The 17,759-nt window shown below is 38.9% G+C and overlaps 1 protein-coding gene across 2 annotated transcripts in view; it reads right to left on the minus strand.

The window, feature by feature from the left end:
* The window catches only part of ITGB8 (integrin subunit beta 8), a 93,064-nt gene extending 87,881 nt beyond the window's left edge, over positions 1-5,183 (minus strand). Inside the window, exon 1 of one of the 2 annotated variants that reach the window (XM_061198510.1) lies at positions 5,052-5,183. In XM_061198510.1, the coding sequence (XP_061054493.1) occupies positions 5,052-5,178 (127 nt within the window). In that variant the 5' untranslated portion in view covers positions 5,179-5,183. The remainder of the gene's footprint in view (positions 1-5,051) is intronic. The other variant, XM_061198512.1, reaches the window with a different exon arrangement.
* Positions 5,184-17,759: the final 12,576 nt, after the last annotated feature.

The raw sequence follows: 17,759 nt of genomic DNA on the forward strand, positions 1-17,759 counted from the left end.
TGCTTAATAAGTACAAACAAGAGAAAGACTATATCACAAGGCAGTTTATTACGTTTTAAGAAAACTGGATGGTCTCTGCATATCAGGCCCCATTTATTAAAGTTTAAAGAACTTTAGATAAAAACTGTACCCTCTGAGATCCATCTAGTGATCCATAGAATGGCCCTGGGGGAGGGGAGTGGTGAACAAAGTGAAAATTTAACATAAACTGTACCTGGATAAATCTAATTTAACAGGTGGGGCAGAAAAGGCTGTTAAACAACACAGACCAGATTATCTCAAATACTTTATTTGCTTCAAGGAAGGTTCATTCAAAATGGAGTACAGGAAAATTGAAAAGGCAATATATTGTTGCTATATCACGTTATTTCTTATGTCTCATAAAAATATCAAATTGGAATGAAAACTGATTATCTTGTTAACTGTCTATATTAAATCCTATTCAACAGTGTACCTTTCTCTTCTAAACTATATCCTCTGACTTCCCTTGTTTTATTAAAGTTATTAACTAATTTTGTTTTCAGTCCAATCAAGGCTTAATTAGCTTAATAGGTATATATATTCATGAATAAATAATATATCTTTAAGACTTAAACATACATTTAAAAAAATTATCAGCTGGTTACTATTATTCTAAGAACTTTTTCTACCTGGTCAGTCCTCTTATTCTTCAGAGTGCTATATATGGTTCTACCACTTGAAGATATCCTATACTTAAAAAAAAAAAAAGTTATGGTATTAATTCAACTTTTATCAAATCTGAGTGGACAAAAGAAAATCACAGCAAAACCAGCTTTTTAGGCAATTGAGGTGGTGAACTGACCATGGAATGTGGGAGAAACAGAGAAATCAAGGGTGCTGCCAAAGTCTTATCCCAAACTACTGGAAGACTGACATCGCTTACTGAGATGAAGAAGAGTGTGAAAGGAGCAAACCTGAGGGAGAAAATTGGAAGTTTGGTCTTGACTATGTTAGGGTTAACTTTGCCTTTAGACATACAGTGGAGATGTTGAATAGGCAGTTTGCTAGACCCTCTGGAGATGAGATAAGAGGGCAGGACTGGAGCTGTCAGCATAGAAATGGTATTTAATACCCAAGACCTGATCAGTCCACCTGAGACCCAGTATATATCTAGAAGAGAACATCTGAGGGCTGAATCCTGGGCCACTCCTATATTTGGAGGTTGGGACATGAGAAAGAACCAACATCAGGGATGGAGAAGGAGCTTAAACCAAGAGAATGGGGGTCCAGGAAGCCAAGGAAAGAAGTGTTTCAAAGGTGGGAGTGATCAACAGTGTCAACTCGCTGACAGATGGTAGGTCAAGAAGGATGAAGACTATGAACTGACCATCGGATTTGACAATAGGAAGGTCACTGTGATCTTAACAGAGTGGTGTAACTTCAGGGATGATAAAGGAAGCCTGAGCAATGGATTAAAAGAGAAGGTGAGGAGAATTGGAGACAGCAAGTATGGACAATTCTTTCAAGAATTTTTGCTACAAAGGAGACAGAAATAGAAGATGAGAGCTATTACAGCATGTATGGATATGCATATGCAGTAAATGATCTAGTAGAGAGGAGAAAAATGATGATTCAAGAGACAGGGGGAACAGTCCTTAAAACTGAAACTCAAACAAGATATACCTGCTGTGATTCCACTGAAATAAAGTAATTACATTTGTCTGTATTTTTTCTTTTTCATATGCATGCATACTTTTTAAAAAATATTTTTAATGGAGCTATATAATAGAACCACTGAGAAGCAAATACTTGAAACTGTCTTTGCCTTTGCTTGCCTCCCTCACTTCCGCATTCCTGCCTTTAAAGATAGTGGACGTTCTTGTGGCCCTAAATTTTAGCTAAAAAAATTTGTGTTGTGGGGATTAATGAAGCGTGCTTCTCCTCTAGTAGTATTTTGATTTACTGATATATTTTAGGACAAAATGATATGAGACATTTGCTTCAAAGTAGTCTTGTTGGGGGAAGGAAATGAAATGCGTGGGGGAAGACATGAAAGAAGCTGGGCTTCAGTTGATAGTTGATGAAGCTGGGTGATGGGTCTGTGGTGATTCCTTACACGATTCTTTCTTCTTCTGTGTGTGTTTGAAAATGTCCGTAATATAAAGTTAAAAATTAGAAGAAACATAGTGTCAATACCATGCTTAATCCAAAGAAATCCATTAAATGGTGAAAATTTTGATAATTTGGTAACAGGTGAAAGAACTGTTTGGGGGCACAGGAATTTTTATGGCATTTTTCAAATCATATCACCTACTTTGCTGGTATGATTTGAAAATATACAGCACAAACATAGCCTTCTCATATACAGTACAAGCTTTTTTATCGGAACGTATCTCAGTTGCTTTAAGATAGAATTAATTTGGATGCTTATTGTGCAAATAATTTAGAAAACTGGATTTTTAAAAATGAAGCGTTGGTTCTCTTAAATATCCTCTCATTTTAGGTAAGCATAAAGAATTCTGAAACTTATTCTATAAAACATGTTCTGAGGTAATATACTACACTTACAAAACAATGCTAATCCAGTTGATTGTTATGTAAAAGAATAAATAGTTGATTATGCACAGAAGGTGAAATTTCAGCGCAATAGTTACCACTTTCCAAAAAGAAATGGTAGTTTCTGAAATTTGTCACTCTTATATTGCTATATAAAAATTTAGGTTAAAAAGATTTTTAGCCTTTCAATACTAGCAAATGTAGAAACAGCAGTGTTACTACATTAACTCTTCAAATATTAACCATTAGGTATTCTCTAGTGTTTTCCAGTTACTCATTAACCATTTTATAGTGTTATTGTTTCTCTGATTGTCGGTAATTTCCACCAAGGAAAGTTGAAAAACAAACTCCAATAATTTGTTTTCTAGGTCAGAATAATGTTCAGATTTTATTAATAACATCCCCCTTTCTCACTATATATTCGTTATTAAAAGTCCACTATGTATTTGGGACCTGTAAATTCTACTTCAAAAATTAAACCCAAAGTTGTGCCGTTTATGGTTTCTTTTGTATGGCTTTATTGCCCTCAACATATCCTTGGTGTAAACTACTGAGCAAGGGAACAAGATTTCCTTTGTAACTGATACCTAAATTTCTATTCTGCTTTAAGCATCTAATTTGTACTGTGAAGACATATAATTTGAGACTTGTAGCTATATCACAAAAGTACAACAGTTTACGCTGATCTCTAATTTTCTGAGTTGTACTGGCTATAATTTAAATTTTTTGCATGTTTTTAACTGCAGTGCAAACCAGTATACATCAGAAATCTTTGTATATTGACAGAGACTGGGAAAAGGATGCCTTGTTCTGATTTCAGATAAGCATTCCCTTTTCACAACTGCAGGTGCAAGAGAGCTCATTCATAGTATTTGCTTCAAATCAGCTACAGTCACTGGATGGAAATACAAAGCTATTACACGAGAACTTGACTAATCTTTACAAACGCAATGAATATTTTAAAAAAACTCACAATTACTAGCAAAATCTGGGGGCAAGTAGCACTTTTTCTTTTGCCTAAGTATTGGGAACAAAATATACCCTGTTGACACAAGTTTTGGTCATCTTACTAGTGTATGTGCGTGTGTATGTATTTACTAAATCCGGAAAAATACTTTGTCACTTATTAACACAGGATGGAGTTATGCTCAGTGGTTTCACTTAACCGATAATTGATAATGTTACTTTTTCCTTTGCCTTAAGTTTCACTTATTTTAAAATCAACTTATAAGCCAAAAAAGAGCCACAAGATAAAAATTAACTCTAACTGCTCTCATTTCACACAGTTGGATAAATCTTCTTTTGAAACAAATATTAGACAGCTGTGTATGCAACCAATAAGTGAAGCTAGCTAGCATGTTTCCATTATAAACTCTTATTTATAAGGTTATGACTTGATGGTTTTAATTAGCTTCAGGCAGAAATTTGGCTCGTCAATTCAAAGCATAGGAGAACATTTTAATCTACAGAACAATTACAACTCTCCTTCAACAGGAGAGGCCAGAGAAAGGCTCTAATAGAATTTAAGTCTCAATGACCAAACACAGATAAAGTAAACATGTTCCAAAAAGTATGGCAATAATCATTGCATTGGCAAAAATAAATATTTGGCCTACATTTAATACCAATAAGAACTCATCCTAAATTCATGATTATTATTATCACTTACTTTATGTCTTACTGTTTGCTAACAATCCAGTACTGCCATCTTAAATTTGCATCTAATTCAGAAGTGCCAAAGCACCTTTTCACACACTATTTGACTTGAGCTTCTCTTTGTGATTTGTAAAATGAGGGGACAATATCCTTTATAAAGAAGTATCCTCTCCAAATCAGGTAGTTCTGACAAAAGTGGCTTGCCCGGACTGAAAGTTGTCAATCCTGCTCTTGGGTTCTGTCTCAGGGTCTCGGTCTCAAGGATTGATCTCACTGAGGGATCAGTTAGCTAGGAATTGTTTCTTGAGCTGAAAAAACAGTGACTTAAAGCAAGAATATTCTTCATATATGTTTAAGTCATTCAGGCTGAGCACTATGGTAGAGGAAACTTGTGTGCAGCTATCCTTTTCTTTCATGGACTCAAAAACAGAACCCTCACTCTCATTATACCAATTTATCCTCAGGCTTGAATCAAATGCAAGTTAGGGGTTAGTGGACCCACATACTAGAAAGATGGGCAGCATCTTCAAGGATGCCTTCAAGGAGGATGCCTTCAAGGACGGGGCAGAACCCCTAAACGGGCTTCTGTAAATACGGCCCACCACCCTCCCAAACTTCCATTCTATTAACTGCCTCCCTCAGCAACACACAGGGTCTCCACAGGTAATCAGTTATTGCTGTCCCTCTAGGGAGGAAACGCTTGACACCTGGCCTCCCTCGGGCCACCTGCAATGGAGAACGGCGCCACACACCCACCCTTCTGAAGTTCTCCGCAGATGGAGGCTGTCACCGGGCCGCTTACCTGGCCGGGATGCTCTTCGTGACAGCCCAAGACCTTTGAGGAAGGGAAGAAAACAAAAGAAAACAAAACAACTTACCACTTTGGCCCAGTCCAAGAACAACTGAAAACACCCAGGCCGCCCGGAGGAATGGGGCAGGACCTGGCCTGCAGTTTTGCAGGCAGACTAATGTGGCAGTAAAAAAAGCCAGGGCCGAGCGGCACATAATGCAAAGCAGCCCGCACTGCACCGCGCCCGCCGCCTGGCTGCTAACCGGATGCGCGCTCGCGCTCCCGGGCGCGAAGTGCCAAGTGTTGCTAGGACGTTTCCAGCAGGCCCGGCAGGCGGACCCCGCGGCTCGGAGCAAACGATGCAGGTACGGCGGCCTGGGCACAGCTCGGCATTTCAGGGCCCCCGCGGCCCTCCCAGCTCCGCACGGCTGGTCCCGCGATCTCCGCGAGAAGCACCTCCTCTGACGGCCAATGGCCCGGGGCGGCGACGCGAGCAAAGGCTCCGCAGCCCGCTCTGGGACAAAGAAAAGAGCTTTTGTCTCTCTCCAGCCGATGGGGCTTCTGCTGCATAAATCAGCTTAGCGAAGAGCCAAACACAATCAAACCCAAACAAAGCCCGAAGCTGGGGGGAAAAACCAGCCTAATGTACATTCAGTGGGTGATGCTGCATCTGTGGGAGGGGACGCTGGCGAGGCCGAAGGGGAAAAAAGTCGATGGCGCATCAATGAGGTCGAGCTTCTCTCACAGGTGGGCAGGGAAGCCAACTTCACTTAATTGCAACTTTGCAGCCTCGTCAGATGAGCAGCGGGCAAAGTCGAAGAGGCAGCGTCCTGGTTGGCGAGGGAGGAAGCTTGATGTGCCAGCAGCCGGGGGAGGCGGCCCCGGAGCGCCCTAGAAGCCCCCGCCGGCGCCCGCGGACACCGAGTGAGGCATCGCAGCTCCCTGCTTGACCGGGAGTGGAGCGCACGGCCGCGAGCGCAGGAGGAGAGGTTCCCCAGGGGTGCAGGAGCCTGGCTTCACGGGGGCGGATGCTTCGTGCCCTCGTCCTTTTGGCCCCAGTGTGCTGCTCAGGCGTCCCTACGTCCAGAGCCGGGACAGCTGTCGCGCTCTGGGATGCACCCCGGAGAGGATGAGAAGGAGGCGAGGCTGGCGAGGGGCGGGGGAGGAATGGTCCTGCTCCGGCCCCCGGCTGGGGTGGGGAGGGAGGGTTGGGGCTCCCAAAGTGCGGGTAGCTAGGCGCGTTCGGGCTGCGAGTTGCTAGGAAACCGCCCCACGCTACAGAGTTCCTTGCCGCGGCCGCCCGCAGGCGCGGCGGAGGCTCCGGCTGCAGCAACAGCTCGGAGCAGCGTGGGCGGGACATTGGTGAGGCATGAAGTCACCGCGGCCCACACTCGCTCTTTGTTTTGCTCACTCCAGCTCTTTTTCTTCCCCTTGGCTCTGAGAGTTGCCATTCCCATCGTTCACAAGAACTCCTGATGCGTAGCCGCGCAGCAGGAATCTCACACCGTGTTCTCTTTCCCCCTCCTCTCCGAATCCCTGCATCCCAACGCTCGCCTAGGTGGCGCGGAGAGTAGCTCAGCAAGAGTGGCAGCTGTGCGCAAACCCCAGCCTCTGACCCCGAAGCTGCGCGTTCTTTTGTTGGGAGATACTCACTGCTCGGCAGCTGCCACAGACTACGTGGAGTCCAGGCACCTCTCCCCGCCCCCAACACCCTCTGTTCCGCTGGTGCGCACTGCCCACTTTGCTGGCAGAGTTCGGAGCTCACCCTTTGCCCCACCCCAAGACTGTTCGGCGTCTCCCCAGCCCTTGGAGAGTTGGCCCGGTCCGCAGGGGCTGTACCCGGAGTTGCAGCTGAAATTTCTCACGGCTCCTTCTCCACTCGGAGCCTCAGCCCTGAGTTGGACAGCCCTGCTCTTCCCAGGGTCTGGTGGTGGCTCTGGGCTTTTGCCAGTCACGGTGGATCTTTTGACCTTAAGCGTCACCTTCCAAATAAACGGAACAAAGAAGTTACAAAGGGCGGCGGAGCAGAAGAGTGAGACTAAGGAGAGGAGGTGGGAGGGCCGTTCTGCCTATTGGCAGCTCAGAAATTTCGGTTCAAGCCTGGAGCGGGTGTTATGCCCGGCAACTGTCGGGGAAGCCGCGCGCCTTCTTGGGTCCCATTCCTACGACGTTAGGCCGAGGGAGGGAACCCAGTTCCCCGGATTGAAAACAAGGCGCTGTTTCCAATCTGAGACACAGGCTGATGGTTCTCTTTTTCCTCTAGGGGCAGGAGAGGTTCCCCGTGGTAAAGTCTGACCTCTCATTTTTCCACTAGCAGCCTGCCCGATCTCTTTCATAGAGCACCGCCTCTTACAGGCATCAGAGCATTCCAGCCAGGTCAAGGTGAAATATGCGGGAGTTTCCCTCCTTCTTATTTGTTTAATAGTTTCCATCTCCATATTTGGAGTAAAAAAACAAGTAGGAGGCTTTCTCGCTCTTTTTTTTTTCTTTCTTTCTGTTTTCTAATTGTTAACTGCGTGAATGGAAAGTACCTGGTTAATAAACCACGACATTAAAAACTCCCCCTTTTCAGGTGTGGACTGCACATTGGGGCCCACAGGATTAGCTAAGCAAACCAGGAACGCAGCTGGAAAATTACTAGTGCCCTGGATCTACAAAGCAGGTCCTTTTGAGAGACCAAATGAATGACCCAAACCTGAAAAAACTGATGCTTGTAAACGTAATTCCACTCTTGGCAATGTGCTCTACATAGAATTAAATCCAGCCCAGCTTCATTTTTTATTTTCTTTCCTTAGTTCCAAGTTTGAACAGCTATAGTTTTGCTTTCGGTGGTCTTAAAGGAAGGATCCTGAAAAATGGCTGGAGTAGGGATGAGGATTTGAAATTTGAACACAAAAGGAACATATTCAAGCTTTGATTAGTGACTCTTCAGTGAGGCAGCATGTGTATTCTCCAGAGATTAGTTCACAACCCTAAGGAATGCAGCCACCCTTGAGACAGTGCAGTGCTACAATAAAGAAAAAAGGTCAATCCATAATCCCTATAAGGATGTATGTGTAAGTACACTCTGCATTGTTGAGTGACTATCACATCAGGGTTTCATGACATTTTTAACTCTAATTCTTAGTGTTGGAAATGTAAATGGAAGTTACAATATTAAATAAAATAAATTTATGCAAATAATAATGAAAGTAACTTTGTGAAATATGATAAGGTATGTACAAATTTTTTAAACTCTATATTGTTAGATGTTGATATATTCTATATACTAAGCCAAAACAACTGTGCAGCAAGAGGAATAAAACAAAGCTTGTAAATCGGTAAGCTTGTAAATTTTGAAGCCCTTTGGAAAGAAAGAATTCTGTGTTGTGTTATATGAAGCCCATGCAAATATATGTCAGTATACCAGTTTTATGGAGATGTTGAGGAATAAGCACACCTCCATATATCGTCACTCCCCTGTTGCAAAGAGGCTATAATTCTGATTATCAAAATAAAATAAGAGAATATTGCAGCTGTGAGACTATGATCCTTGCAAATTATTTACTAACAAATTATCTGTACATTTGGGGCTGTAAAGACAAAAGGGAATTCTCCTGAATCTTGCAAATCATCTGTAAGGGTTTTTTACAGTAAATATAACTAGTGGCCCAGGAGCAAAAAGTTTGCTTGTTTCCAACAACAACAACAAAAATGTCACCACAACTCGTCCTTTTTCCTGTATGAAAATGTACAGGATATTGTGAAGAAATGTACTATTATTCTCTTCATATATTACCTGAAGAATTCTAACAGAGATAAAATGTTCCAGAAGATGGTGACTTGAGTAATTTTTGTTTCTTTCGTGTTCTGCTATCTTGCTTTGAAATTTCTGACAGCTGATTTTTCATCATTTGTGTTAATGAGAGCAAGTGACTTTCACAGATAGTCTAAAAATAACATTTTAGCTATTCATTTCAGGCTTCCTATCATCAGAATCTTTTAGTTGCTAATAAGTCATAAAATTAGATGAATTAAGTTTCTGACCTACTACTCCTTTAACCTTGATTTCTCACTAATAGTTTATGGTGAGAAATGAATAAGCTATAGACAGTTAACAGGAGTGAGAGAGACATCTGAGAGACTGACTGCTCCTTTTAGTGTGTGTTCAACCTTTAACTAGATTTTGTCCAAATTATTGACCCCATAGTTACAGCTAAAACCATATTCACACTTTAATATTGTATCTTTCTGAAGTTGGATCAGAGATTTTCAAGGTTTTATTCAGAGGTTTTAAGCTGATGTTCACAAGTTGTCTATGAACTTGCTTCATCTACAGCTTTTAGGAGATGAATGATCTGAATGATCAAGCCAGTGGGATATAGTATTATGACTATGACTTCTAGATTCTTCCAATGATAAAGAATGTAAGCCATCAGGAGGTTCAGGAGGTACTTTACAGAAAGTAGTGTTCCTTATACTGTGAACTGAGGACTGCCTACAACATAGTCACCTGTAGACTGATTCCTTACTCTATTCCAGGAGATTCTGAATTCATAGATCTGGTGTGATGCCCAGCAATATGCATTATTACAAACTTCTCAAATACTTCTTTATGTACTGCGGTTTAAGAACCCCTGCCATAATGGATTAATGCAGAGACTCCTCAAAGGCGTCATGTGTGCTTAGTGATAAACTCCAGTGTCAGGTGCAAAGTCAAAGAAAAATGAACTGCTGGAGCCAATGCCTCTTTCCAAGGTATTCTATGGATGAATAACTGTGTGAGATGTTAATATTTTCAGAAATAAGACTTCCATGATTAAGTTTAGGAAATGCTGGGTTAAAGTTAAGTTAAATCCTTTGCTGGAGAATTTTTTAGGAACTTAAATAGGCTAACATGCAATTGGATTCTCCAAAGGAAGAATCCTTTATTCAGAGAACATCTCACAGACTAATTTTACATAAAGCACACTGCTGAACTAATACTACTGTAGAAATGTGGAAACTAAAAACCAGGTTGATGAAGAGACTGACCTCACTTCTTCAAGAGAATTACTGAGCAAGCAGGAATCAGAGCTCTGATTCTTCACCACCACCTCGTATCAGTGATGACTTTTGGTTTCAAGTAAGAGTTAGACTGTAACTGTCGTAAGTAAAAAAAGGAAACGATTGGAAGGAAATTGGGAGCTCACAGAATTAGCAGGAGGCTGAGAGACCAGTATTAAATAAGGCCAGAAACCAAGGAAGGCATAAGCAGTAGCAGTAAGTCTCCAAAAAATAAGAATGCTCTCTAATCATCCTTTCATCTTTGGACCACTTGCTTAAGATTCAGAATCCTGGTTGAGAATATCTAATTTTCAGAACTTTTGTCACATGCCAGTCCCCTGGCTTTCTGGGAGTGGAGAGAAGGAAGGAGGAGCTCTTGCCTTTGGCTTCCTTAGTGGAAAATAAAATACTATTTTCCAACAAGATGACACAAAATTATCTTAGGTTGATGAAGGAAGCCCTGTAAAGTGACAGATGCTCATTACTCACATATCCTGAATTCCATGGACTACTGCTTTGCATTACAGTTGAATTTTAGGTAATGATGCAGCTTTAATTTAGCTACCCTACCCACTAACCAATGCTTTTGGTTGGCAGTATTAGTTATTTTCATGGGTGCTTTTGAATGAAACATTTTATCTGTGCATAGTCAAATTCTAGCTTTCTGTTATCCTTCTATATATAGCATGTAGCAAATTAACGCTTATTTAGCCTTTAACTCATTATCAGTATGATTATAGAGATGTGATGATGTTTAGATTAATTAGCTTAGTGAAATTTTTCATTGACAAACTTTCTAGTAGACACTACTGCTGACATTCATGTGTCCCTCTGGGCATACCACTTCATTCCACCCAGGCAGAAGTGCTGGGAAATGAACACTTCTGGACACTGTCTCAACCAAGGACTGACCTGATGGGAAGTGAGGTATAAATACCCCAGCTCCCTTGCTCCTTGAAAGGAATCACTTTGGGCCTTGTGTTCCATACTAGTGCTTCTCAAACTATTTTTGGACCAGTTTTTCATTTTCAATCCATCATGGATTGGAAAAAAATAAAACGAATTATTAGAAAAATGGATGTTGGGGCTTCCCTGGTGGCGCAGTGGTTAAGAATCTGCCTGCCAATTCAGGGGACATGGGTTCAAGCCCTGGTCCAGGAAGATCCCACATGCCGTGGAGCAACTAAGCCCGCACGCCACAACTACTGAGCCTGTGTCCCACACCTACTGAAGCCCACGTGCCTAGAGCCCATGCTCCGCAACAAGAGAAGCCACCACAATGAGAAGCCTGTGCACCACAACGAAGAGTAGCCCCCGCTCGCCGCAACTAGAGAAAGCCCGCGCGTAGCAACAAAGACCCAATACGGCCAAAAATGAATGATAAAATAAAATAAATTTAAAAAATAAAAAAAAGAAAAATGGATGTTACAAAAATGTCAAGTTGTTACCGAAGTTTCTAAGTACTTACTTTTACTTTTTATATATTCTTTTTCCTGGGTGCGTCTTAAACAGTTCAAGAACTGGTTCTGTCACACACTATATTTTGAGTAATACTGAGCACTATTTCCCTAGGTTCCCTGTAGGAGTAAGCTGCAGTTGCCCACAGGGATAACTGTATTCAAACATCCTTCATTCACTGCCTTTCCCTCCTTCCTTTCTCCACTGTTCCCTGATACTTTCTTGTCTCAGGGTCCTCTTCTGGAGGAACCTAAACTAAAACGAGTAATAATGAGCCTGGAAACTACTCTATGGTGTTCTCCGAGTGTGAATTTGAATTTTATTCTTGTCTAGCTATAAGGCAACCTGCAGAATAAAAAGCACAAGGGCTTTGGAATCTGTACACACTAATTTTTAATCTGCTACTTAGTAGCTGTAGAATCATGGGCAAGTTATTTAACTTCCCTGAGATTGAGTTTATTCATTCATACAGTGATAAAATTAAAATAGCTACCAAAATTGCAAATTAAAACAAGATACTACTACACTTCTATTAGAATGGCCAAAATCCCAAACACTGACACTACCAAATGCTGGTGAGGATATGGAGCAACAGAAACCCTCACTCAGTACTGGGGGAAATGCAAAATGGTACAGCCATTTTAGAAGAGTTTGGTGATTTCTTAACAAAACTAAACACACTCTTACCATATAATCCATCACTTGCACTCTTTGGTATTTACCAAAAGGAGTTGAAAACTTATCTCCACACAAAAATCTGCACTTGGGACATTTACAGCAGCTTTATTTATAATTGCTAAAAGTTGGAAGCAACCAGGATGTCCTTCAGGAGGTGAATGGATAAATACAAGGGGGTACATCCAGACAATGGAATATTATTAAGCACTAAAAAGAACTGAGCTATCAAGCCATGAAAAGACATGGGGAAACCTTAAACGTATGTTGCTAAGTAAAAGAAGGCAATGCGAAAAGGCTACATACTCTATGATTCCAACTATATGATATTCTAGAAAAGGCAAAAGTATGGAGACAGGAAAAAGATGGTTGCCAGGTTAGGAGGGGAGGGAAGGGTAAATCGATGGAGCACAGGAGAATTTTAGAGCAGTGAAACTACTCTGTATAATACTGCAGTGGTAGATATATGTCATTGTACAATTGTTAAAACCCATAGAATGTACAACATCAAGAGTGAACTCTAATGTAAACTATGGACTTTGGGTGATAATGGTATGTCAGTGTAGGTTCATCCATTGTTATAAGCATACTGCTGTGATATGGGATTTTGACAGTGGGGGAAGCAAAATATGGGAGGGTAGGGAGCAAAAGGGAACTCTGTACTTTTCCATTCAATTTTGCTGGGAACGTAAGGAACGTAAAACTACTCTAAAAAGTAAAGTCTATTAACACACACACACACACACACACACACACACACATACACACTACTAAGTAAGATTATTATGAGAATCAAAGGAGAATGAAACATGTTAGAATTCACCATACATTATGCCAAGGGTTTTTGGGATGGTAATTTAGGTTACTTTAATTTCACAATGTAAACAACATTGAAAATGCATAAATACTTATTTCAAGACTTGCATATTGTCATAAAAATAACATCAAATATCTTTGGTTTTGCTGAATACATAATTTTCCTTTTCTGGTAACTATACAGTTCTTTACCCACATTAATAGATGTAGTGAGCATGTCTTTATATAGAAGCCTGTAACCCTAGCATTCTTTATGACAGCCTAGTTTTATATCTCCTTAATCAAAAAGATTGTTCCGCAATCTTTTCAGCCTGAAGTCATCCTGTATAGTTTGACAGATAACTAACTATATGAAAGCTTCACATATTTGTACATGACAGGGACAACATACTTAATACTGCCTTTTATTTAAAATTTAGCATGTTTAAACTTATACGTAGTCAGGAGGGGAGATGAATATGTAATATGTTTTAAATATCATTGCTTTATTGCTCAGTGCTCTAAATGTATAACAATGTTAAGGATCCACAGCTGGTTCTCCCAAATAAAAGGTATCAGCAGACATTGTAAAGACAACATTTCACCATTGACATAGTTCATCTGTTGAGCCATGGTGGTATGTGGACTGATTTGCACATCACTATACAGCTAAAGGCCTTTCTGAACTTCAGTAATTCAGAGTAAGCCCACAACTAAAATTCTCTCTCTCAGTATTTTCTCATGATCACATCGCCTCTGGAGAATGAAGTCACTACAAAATTTAAATTATTCTAATCAAATTCACATGGCATTTTTATACTTGGAATGCTTCCATTCTCAGCCCTGTTCTCCAATTTCAAAATTACTTCATGTTTCACCTTGAAGAATGTGACCTTTTAACATGGTGAGGAAATTCTTTGTAAATTAGGCACAGGATATTCAATTTAAACATTCATTTAATAGGTATGTCAATATTTATTGAACGTTTACTATGTGTAAAGTGATAGGTCCTATGGAAAATACAAGCATTAGTAAAACCCAGTCCCTTTTCTCAAAGATATTATAATCTGATTTGGAAGTAATATATAATAATAAAAAAAAAGATGACTGAGTTGGTAAATAGAATAACTCAGATGTAGGCTCTACTATCAATGATGATTTAATGTAACACAAGATATGCTTTGAATATCAATGTAGAGAGAATAAAAAATTTAATAAATAGTGATGGGACAATGTGAGTTATTTGGAAAACAACCAACACGAATTTAGAAATTTATTTTATTTTTTTATTTTTATTTTTCCATCTGTAACTAAGCCTTTTTTTCTTTTTTTCTTTAAGTATAGTTGATTTACAGTATTATATTAGTTTCATGTGTACACCATAGTGATTCAATATTTTTATATATTATACTCCATTTAAAGTTATTACAAAATAGTGGCTATATGTCCATGGGCTGTAGAATATATCCTGTTGCTTACCTATTTTATACTAGAAACTTACTTTATACCAAAATGCATTCATGATGGATTAAAGAGCTTAGTGTAAAACTTCAAAACTATATACATATAATTGTTTTCTGGTGTTGGTAATAAAAGTTCTTTCTAAATGTAAAAATAATGTATCCAATTTCAAAAGAACAAATCAACAAATTTGATATGATTTCTTTAAAACTTAGGTGTTTATAAATATTTCAAAAAAGGGTAAAAATACTTAACACAGAATATGTCCATACAAATGGATAAGAAAACATTTAGTCTACAATAGATATATATATGCAGAAAGCATCAGCATATGATTCAAGGATAGGAAATACAAATGCTTAAAAACATGGCAGTTCAGTGCCATCAGCTATCCAAAAAATACTAATTAAAAAACTGAGACGCATCTTGTTAGGGCAAAGTGGTAACTTGCAAGCTTCTTACATGTGCAACTGGTGTAATTTATTTTGGTATGTAGTGTACAGGTACAGGTACAGACTTTAGTTTTCAATGGGTGTGTAGTTTTCTAAGCATCAATTTTAAAGATTATAACTTGACTTTATCACAAACTTCCCAGACATACTTAGAACTATTTGTGGATATTCTTTTCTGTTTAATTTGTATATGTGTTCATTCATGTAGTAATGCTACAATGTTTGAATTGTAGTGGCTTTATAGTTAAGTTATATAGCTGCCTGCTAATTAACAGATACTCAACTTCTAATAAAATTTATGACTTGTAAAAAAAAAAGAACTGAGATGCCATTTTTACCCATTAAATGCTCAAAGAATTTTTAAATGACAATACTTAATCTAACAATAGAAGGCTGAAATAGGAACTCATTAATCTTAGAACGGTAAATTGGCTCAAACTTTCTTACAATCCGTTGACAGCATGTAATAAATCTTTAAAATATCTGAAACACTAATTTTATATCTGGAAAATTAGCCCCCTAAAGATTCAGAAATATAATAAAGTTATTTATAAAGATGCACATTTCAGTATGATAGAAATCACAACAACAACAAAAAAAATGCAAACGATATTTTGGTCACTAGAAGAATGCTTTTTAAAGCTAAAGTAGCAAAGAATATTATCATGATTTTAGGTGTGCCCTAGGTATTACTGTTCTCTCTTAAAGATATGTACTGCATAACCCCTGTCTTTCATTAGTTAACAAATTTTATTAATCCCACCTTAGTGAAGTGTCTGCAGTCTTTTCCTTCCTATTTTATTTCTTTACTGCTGCCTTAGTTCAGGCTTTTCTCATCCTTATCTTGAACTCCCAGCCACCTCATTGCCACAGTGCTATGAGAGTTTTCCTTCCAAAATACAAATCTAAACTTGTTATCCTTTCTAAAGATTACTTTGGCTATTTGGGGTCCTTTGTGTTTCCATACAAATTTTTAAAATTTTGTTCTAGTTCTGTAAAAATGCCATTGGTAATTTGATAAGGATTGCGTTGAATCTGTAGATTGCCTTGGGTAGTATACTCAGTTTCACAATATTGATTCTTCCAATCCAAGAACACGGTATATCTTTCCAGCTGATTGTGTCATCTTCAGTTTCTTTCATCAGTGTCTTGTAGTTTTCTGAGTACAGGTCTTTTGCCTCCTTAGGTAGGTTTATTCCTAGGTATTTTATTCTTTTCGATGTGATGGTAAATGGGATTGTTTCCTTAATTCCTCTTTCTCATCTTCTGTTGTTAGTGTGTGGAAATGCAACCGGTTTCTGTATATTACTTTTGTATCCTGCAAATTTACTGAATTCATTGGTGAGCTCTAGTAGTTTTCTGGAAGCATCTTTAGGGTTTTCTATGTTTAGTATCATGTCATCTGCAAACAGTAACAGTTCTACTTCTTCTTTTCCAATTTGGATTCCTTTTATTTCTTTTTCTTATCTGATTACTGTGGCTAGGACTTCCAAAACTATGTTGAATAAAAGTGGCTAGAGTGGGCATCCTTGTCTTGTTCCTGATCTTAGAGGAAATGCTTTCAGCTTTTCACCATTGAGAATGATGTTAGCTGTGGGTTTGTCATACATGGCCCTTATTATGTTGAGGTATGCTTTCTCTGTGCCCACTTTCTGGAGAGTTTTTATCATAAATGGATGTTGAATTTTATGAAAAGCTTTTTCTGCATCTATTGAGATGATCATATGTTTTTTATTCTTCAACTTGTTAATGTGGGGTATCACACTGATTGATTTGTGGATATTGAAAAATCCTTACGTCCCTGCGATAAATCCCACTTGATCATGGTGTATGACCCTGTAATGCATTGTTTAGATTCAGTTTGCTAGTATTTTGGGGAGGATTTTTGCATCTATGTTCATCAGTGGTATCAGCCTGTAATTTTCTTTTTCTGTGATATCTTTGTCTGGTTTTGGTATCAGGGTGATGGTGGCCTCATAGAATGAGTTCAGAAGTGTTTCTTCCTCTGCAATTTTTTGGAATAGTTTTAGAAGGATAGGTGTTAATTCTTCTCTGAATGTTTGGTATAATTTGCCTGTGAAGCCATCTGGTCCTGGACTTTTGTTTGTTGGGAATTTTAAAATCACGGGTTCAATTTCAGTACTTGTAATTGGTCTGTTCATATTTTCTCTTTCTTCCTGCTTCAGTCTTGGGGGATTGTACCTTTCTAAGAATTTGTCCATTACTTCTAGCTTGTTCATCTTATTGGCATATAGTTGCTTATACTACACTCTTATGGTCTTTGGATTTCTGCGGTATCAGTTGTAATGTCTCTTTTTCATTTCTGATTTTATTGATTTGGGCCCTCCCCTTTTTTTCCTTGTTGAGTCTGGCTAAAGATTTATCAATTTTATTTATCTTTTTGAAGAACCAGCTTTTAGTTTCATTGATCTTTTTTATCTTATTTATTTATTTGTTTGGTCTCTATTTTATTTATTTCTGCTCTGAGCTTTATGATTTCTTTCTTTCTACTAACTTTGTTTTTTTGTTGTTGTTCTTCTTTCTCTGGTTTCTTTAGGTGTAAGGTAGGGTTGTTTATTTGAGATTTTTCTTGATTCCTGAGGTAAGCTTGTATCACTATAAACTTCCCTCTTAGAACTGCTTTTGCTGCATCCCATAGGTTTTGGATGGTCAAGTTTTCATTTTCATTTGTCTCTAGGTATTTCTTGATTTACTCTTTGATTTCATCAGTGATCCATTGGTTGTTTAGTAGCATATTGTTTAGCCTCCTCATGTTTGTGATTTTAGAGTTTTTTTCTTGTAGTTGATTTCTAATCTCATAGGCGTTGTGGTTGGAAAAGATGCTTGATATGATTTCAATTTTCTTAAATTTACTAAGGCTTTCTTTGTGGCTCAGCATGTGATCTATCCTGGAGAATGTTCTGTGTGCA

Source organism: Eubalaena glacialis, chromosome 8, assembly GCF_028564815.1.
Source record: "Eubalaena glacialis isolate mEubGla1 chromosome 8, mEubGla1.1.hap2.+ XY, whole genome shotgun sequence".
NCBI lineage: Eukaryota > Metazoa > Chordata > Mammalia > Artiodactyla > Balaenidae > Eubalaena > Eubalaena glacialis.